At 42.1% G+C, this 6424-nt stretch overlaps 1 protein-coding gene across 1 annotated transcript; it reads left to right on the top strand.

Moving 5' to 3' along the window:
- The first annotated feature begins 21 nt into the window (after nucleotides 1–21).
- Nucleotides 22–6313, top strand: stpg1 (sperm-tail PG-rich repeat containing 1). The gene is made up of 9 exons (XM_023812070.2): nucleotides 22–73; nucleotides 1641–1751; nucleotides 1839–1960; nucleotides 2471–2569; nucleotides 2929–3108; nucleotides 3353–3461; nucleotides 4958–5126; nucleotides 5892–6082; nucleotides 6199–6313. The coding sequence occupies exons 2-9, from the start codon at nucleotides 1646–1648 to the stop codon at nucleotides 6270–6272; spliced, it is 1050 nt and encodes a 349-aa protein (XP_023667838.2). The 5' UTR covers nucleotides 22–73; nucleotides 1641–1645; the 3' UTR covers nucleotides 6273–6313.
- Nucleotides 6314–6424: the final 111 nt, after the last annotated feature.

The raw sequence follows: 6424 nt of genomic DNA, 5'->3' as shown, positions 1-6424 counted from the left end.
CAAACGGCTTTCCTGCTGTTATGGCAACGTACGCAAACAGTCCATTGCACTGTGTGGAAAGTGCATTACGGTGGTGAGAACATTGACTTCTCTATTTATTTTTACATTAATGCTCAAATATAATAGTACATAGCATTAGCTCAAAAAAATGAAAAAGCGCATCGAATTTTACAGTGAATGGAAATGACTCGTTAGGGTTGTGGTTGTGCGTCCATCTAGTTTAAAATGCAAAGGCCTCTATTTCCTAATAGCTGCTTACAATTTAATTCGTATTTATTTGTGGGACAGAGTAATTATTGCATGTACGGCAAGCACACTAAACGCAGAAATGTCAGCAGAAATAAAAGATTAACATATCCGCTAAGTCTTGTGTTTCTCTCGAAATTGTGTATGTGACACTAATGAGGAAATGGCACGGGTTACGTTTTTGCGTGCAGGAATTTACAGACGGTTCAACGCACGCCATCGAGACATTGCCCATGTCATTCAGAAAGAGATGGAAATTATGATTATTTTCAAGTATTCGGTCGTTTTAAGTTCGTTCTACTGAAAGTTTAATATTTTCCGGGGGCGTTAATTATCCTGCTTATGCTGGAGTCAATGGCGTAACTTTGGCTGGAACATTGGTTGGGGGGGGGGGGGGGGGGGGGTTGAGGTCTATTACGGGGGAAACATATGATTATTGGGGGGGGGTTGTATTAGCTGGTTTAGATTTACTGGGGGGGCTTCAACCCCCATCCCCCCGTAATTTACGCCCATGGATGGAGTACGTGAGTAGGCTGATGTCCATTGGTATACAGGCTGATCTGTTTCAGCGGTGTATGACCGCGGGCTTTGCCCTGTGTGTTTTATATGTGCAGAACGACAATTGTCAACGATGACATTTTTTTTGCAAGTAACTGTGACGAGAGCAGTTATGTATGTTACAGTTGCTATTTAGATTGGTGAAATTTTGGGAATTTTTTAAAATGATAATTATATTATAATTGTATTTGTGATGTCATTGTAATTGCATTATTTGCTTTAAAATGTAATAACTTTAAACATGCAGTTAATATCGTACGCTTTAAACGTTTTAAGATGTTGGTTATTTTTTAAGAGGCTGTTTTAATATAAAAATGATCTTGGGGTCGCCAACACTCACGTATCTGCCGTGACACTCATGCTTTCAGATTCTAACGCTCATGCAGGAAATCTTTCGGCAAATCTGTATTAAAAACCTAAAATTGGCTACATTGAAAGCGCTGGGGCAGTTTGCAAACCCTACAGACTATTTACAATATAATGATACTGTTACATACGTGTAAATGTATGCGCAGAATTAAAAATCTCACTCCAGCCAGTTGACCTAAGCTGGCAGCCCAGTAAATTATCTGCTTTATATAGAACATTATGATCCACCTAAACATCTGCACAGTTTATAACAGAAATCATTTACCATAACAAACCAAAAGCTCACCTACATACTGTAGATCTATTAGCAGAAATAAGTGCGCTAGCTATTATTATTGTTATTATTATTATTAATTAATATTAATATATATTAATTAAATTAATAATAATAATAATAATAATCATAATAATAATAATATGGTTTTAGTTGTACAATTAAAATTCTACCTGTGTTTTACATATGACAGGTTAAATGAAGATGATGGAAGATAACTGTGTAGCGTTTAATTCAGGCCGTTCCCAGAGACATCCAGGAAGATACTATACAAAGGACAAACCTCAGATGGACGCGAATGACAGTGAGTGTGCCTGTTATTCATGCTGTCTGACGGAAATGCTGTTTCAGGGAATGTTTTAATGAAAAATAATATACGGGTATTTCCTAGGCCCCAGACCTGCGGATAAGACTGCTTCAATCCCTACTAGATACCAGACTGTGGTGAAAAATAACACAGACAAGAAAGGTTTCTCCTCACAGACCAAGAGGTTCATTTCTGAAGATGTCCAGGTGAAAATGAGACCATCAAACCCCAAACAATTAGCATTACCTTTCTAAAGCGGTGATTTGTTGTCAGTAGCAACAGCCAAAAGGACGCTTCATAAACCATGTGTTGTGTTTTCTGACCCCACTAGATGGTGCTGTTCATAAAAAGGCTCAAATCATGCTCCTTAGCTAACCAAGAGCACCAATTGGCTCGTGAGGCCACCGGCTGGTCATCACTAGTTGTCAGTGGGTTGCTGTTTACGGTTAGCTGTAAAGCTGCAAGCCTTTCTTCCAAATGTCTAAAACACAGAAACAGAAATCTTTTGCTGAATATGTTTGTTTGCCTGTTTTGGAATGCTCACCTAAATCGCATTCTGTATGGGCACTGTGAAAATGGCTACAAAGTTTTTATACATCCATTACTGGTGACAGAAACAAATGGCGTTAGCCTGACATCATGCATAAAAACAGCTCTGTGGTGGTAATTCAGGTACCAGCATGTCCGTGATCAGATCTCTGATGCCTGTCCTGCAGAGAGACACGCCAGGACCAAGCTCCTACATTTCCCAGCAGTCTGCAGACCTCATCAGCCCCTCATTCTCCACGAAGGGCACCGGCGGTTTCGCATCACAGGTCATCTTCTGAGCCTCCGTGCAGCCAAGACCCTCTACTGACAATAATAAATAGTTCTCCTTCTTTAAGGGCTTTGATTATAAGCAGTGGTGCTGACAGGTCAGAGATGTTTGGTGTAGAGCAAGGTTGAGTATGTAATAATATAGATCAGAGGTGGATAGCTCAGGTCCAGAAAGTAAAAATCTTGGACAAGATTTTGTTTCAACCAACCAGCTGAGTACTGTGTGACTGTGGCTCTTCATACTCAACTGGTCGATTGAAACAAAATCTTGGTCTGGATTTGTACTTTCGTACCTGAACTTTCCACCTCTGATGTAAATGCATGTGTGCCATGTAAGAAGATTGCTCTCCACCTCCAGGCCGCCCGCATGCCTCGTCCCCCCCGCCGTTGCACCCCTGGGCCCAACGTCTACAACCTTCAGGCTTCCCTACTGTCCAAGTTCAGCTCCACCAAGGGCTGCTCCAGAGTCTTCTGTATGCCTATAGTCATGAAGGTGGAAGACCAGCAGAATCAGACGCCTTCTCCCAATCAGTACCATGTGTGTACCTCATAGCCTATGAAGAGCTGCCTACTTCTATACTGCTGATCAGATTGTGGCAGTTTTATAATGAGTTTCCATGATTTTCTTTGTGACTGAAGGTCGCTCACATAGCTGTTTGTTCCTGAGATTTAGCAACTTTTGTTCTTCATGGCTCCAGCATTGTTGCTTGGATTCTAGCACCTGCTGGTATCGGTTAATTTCTATGAATGAACACTTCAATGTTGTTTATTGAGAGTTTTAGGTGTCTTTTAGTGCGGTTGAGAGGAACAGCACTGTATCTGCCCGGTCTTCATTTGTATCGAAGACCAGCAGAAGCGGCCTGCACCGCGCTGTTGAAGGTCCATCTCCGTGTAAGAGACTTCAGCACACTGTGTCACACAGTCTGGCATGGACACTGTTCTTCTGAGCTGCTGCCATCAGTGTGGGAGTCTTGTGACTGGTGTGTGAAGGCTGTATAGCTCTGGAAAAAATTAAGAGACCACTCCATATTTTCTTTAAGAATCTGCTTTGTTTAATCCTGGTTTAAACCTGGTTCTGCTGGCAGAAGGCTACGTTGAGTGGCAGTTTGCTTCCAGGCTCAAAATTTCTAAGACCACAGTACACAAGAATACGGTGAAGCAGAAGTGACTTTCTAATGCCGGAGATATCCATTAACTTATCCAGCAGTGCCTCATGATTTGGAGGATGACATTAAGTGACCTTCAAACGGAATGGGAAATATTAAGTGCAGGTGTGAAGTGCACTGCTAGGACAGTTCATATCAGGCTCCTAGAAACAGGATTGAAGTTCCATAAAGCAAGGAAGAAGCTCTTCATTAATGAGAAACAGAGAAGAGTCATGTTGGAGTTTGCAAAAATATATATATTTTACACAGAAGCGTACCCATAAATTTAGAAATGAGTGAAACTGAAAATGTTGCTGTAGTCTGTTAATTTTTTTCCAGAGCTGTATGAGGTCCACATGGCCTAGTTATGTGTCATACATGTACAGAGACAGACTAGTGCTGTCTGCATACTATATGAAGGCTTCATGTGTGTCATAATAATCAGGGATAGACGACTGAAGTCTTAAGTTGCGTCGTAAAATCTATTAAGAGCTATGATGGGGCCAGTCAGTTTTACTGAGCGGGGGGGTCTGCTACAATGATTTGTCAAGTTCTATCCATATCCCGATTAACCACTCTGGCACCGGCCCAACACTTGTAAGCAATGCAATGAAACTTGTAGTGCAACAATTTTTAATTGTATTCATTTTTTAATCTAGTATCTTTATAATTGAACCTTATTGCTGTCTGTAGTTAGACTGCAGAACAATTGGCTTCAGAAAAAACATACTATTTGTACCGGGTACTCATTTCAACCAGATATTCCCCTAGTGTTTAACTTTCTCTAAGTAACTGTTTACAGCTCCTCCTAGTGGTCAGGCAGCATGTTATGAAATCATTTCAAAGTGGTGTTATTTTGTTAATTTGTAAAATATACATTTAATATTTGTGCATAGTGAGCAGGCCGGAAAAAAGAGTGATGGGGCCGCATATGGCCCCGTGGGCTGCCAGTTGTCCATACCTGATATAAGCAATGCCTAAGCACCATATAACCAATATGTTCAGTAAAACAAGTGACTGGTTTTGAGATGCGCGGTTTACCAGCCATTATCTACATGCTTCCTGGCATTTGCGGTCAGAATCTGTCTGCTGGATTCTACAGTGTTTTCTGAATCCACAAATTATTATGCTCTATCAGAATTAATGTTTAATAAATCATGTGACTGCTGTGAAGGCGAATGGTTGGATAGGCTGTTTTGAAAATTGTATCTGAAGGGGCTTTGTGGTTTTCTCCTGTCTAAGGTCATTATGCTGTAAATGATGCCCTAACCAAGACGTCCCCTAAGGTGCCCGTCTCCTGCTTTAAGTCTGGATCCAGCCGCATTCAGCCCCCAGTGATCAGCCAAGCCCCCGGGCCGGGAAGCTATAAACCAAACCAGCCCCCTGAACCCGTTAAGAGGACCATTTTCCCGTGAGTTGTCCCCTGTGGCTCTTATTTATCTGGGCCTGACTGGGATGGGTGATACTGACCAGCTGCCTCACAGCTGCAATAAAACAGCATGAATTTGCCTGGGGGACTGAATGTATGATCACTGATTCACTGTGTACAGGCCCAGTGTCTGGGGGGCATAATCGAGGAAGTTGTCCCAAGCCCAGCCCAGAGGGGTGGGGGGCAGGAGGGGTTCGTTCCCAGGAGAGCGGTGATCTTCATGCGGGGGCCCTATTGAATTCGTTTTGTACCGTGCCCAGGAATTACGCAAACTGGCCCTGACTGTGAGCCCCATTTCTTAAAACTCTTACAAAATATCATGAACATATATGCATCCTTTTTGAAAAGGGAAATTTTTGCAGTTCCTTTGTGCGGTAAAATGCCATTTCGCCCAATATAATTCACCCTTATTCACAGTTTGACCTAACCCCAATCGATATTTCACTATCATTCCATAATATTCACAGATGTCCCATTTGAATTATACATTATTTTTGTGTGTGGAAGCTGCGTGGTACAGAAAACAATATAGGACAGAGGTGGAATTGCCACGGCAACTACCGATGATAATGGGCAATTTTCCAGAACCATTCTAGGTTATTCTTTGAATTAGCACCACCTGCCATTTTGCAGCGTAAATGTGAAGTTGTGAACATCTGGTTCTGTGGTAATTCTAGTTTACGTGGATTTAAATCGTAACTGAAATGTTGGGGAAAAAAAATTCTCTCCCATTAACATATAACCTAGGAAGAAGTACTACCTGGTATTGGCTGCCCCAGCTATGACCATGCCAAAGACTCCGCCCCTCCCAGGGCCTGGCCAGTACAACATTGTGGACTGCAAAGGCCCACACAGGCAGTACATGTCTAGTGCAGTGTTCATGTCAGGGACAAGCCGATGGATCAGAGAAACAGGCGGAGATGGACTTCCTGGGCCAGGTAGGTCCAAGATGATAAATCTAGCACTGCTGCTATTGACAGACAGTAACCGGAACCTCTTAGTGGTCAGTACTGATTTCAGTTAAAGACTCTGTGAAATTCCCATCTTTTTGTAGGTCTCTACGATCCCCGGATGCCTTCAAAGAAGTCCTTTCTTTACAATTTCTCCAAGAGATGGATCCCTGCCTGAAGACCAGTCTCTCCTTCTATATGTTTGCGTGTGACTTACGGTGGAGAAGATAAGATGTGCGTGTGACATCCAATAAACTGGTTACAGTGAAGAAACAAGTTTAGTGTTTATAATATGATTTTTAAATAGACTAAGTCATTTCCCAACTAGCC

The sequence above is a fragment of the Paramormyrops kingsleyae genome, chromosome 23 (genome assembly GCF_048594095.1).
Source record: "Paramormyrops kingsleyae isolate MSU_618 chromosome 23, PKINGS_0.4, whole genome shotgun sequence".
Lineage (NCBI taxonomy): Eukaryota > Metazoa > Chordata > Actinopteri > Osteoglossiformes > Mormyridae > Paramormyrops > Paramormyrops kingsleyae.
This window is presented reverse-complemented; position numbering and strand designations above follow the sequence as displayed.

What these genes read in the sequence shown, in the direction of transcription:
- stpg1 (XM_023812070.2), top strand. Translation starts at nt 1,646, where the DNA reads ATGAAGATGATGGAAGATAACTGTGTAGCGTTTAATTCAGGCCGTTCC. An exon ending in TCAGATGGACGCGAATGACA is followed by an intron (nt 1,752 to 1,838) that starts GTGAGTGTGCCT and finishes GGTATTTCCTAG; the next exon opens with GCCCCAGACCTGCGGATAAG. An exon ending in CCGGCGGTTTCGCATCACAG is followed by an intron (nt 2,570 to 2,928) that starts GTCATCTTCTGA and finishes CTCCACCTCCAG; the next exon opens with GCCGCCCGCATGCCTCGTCC.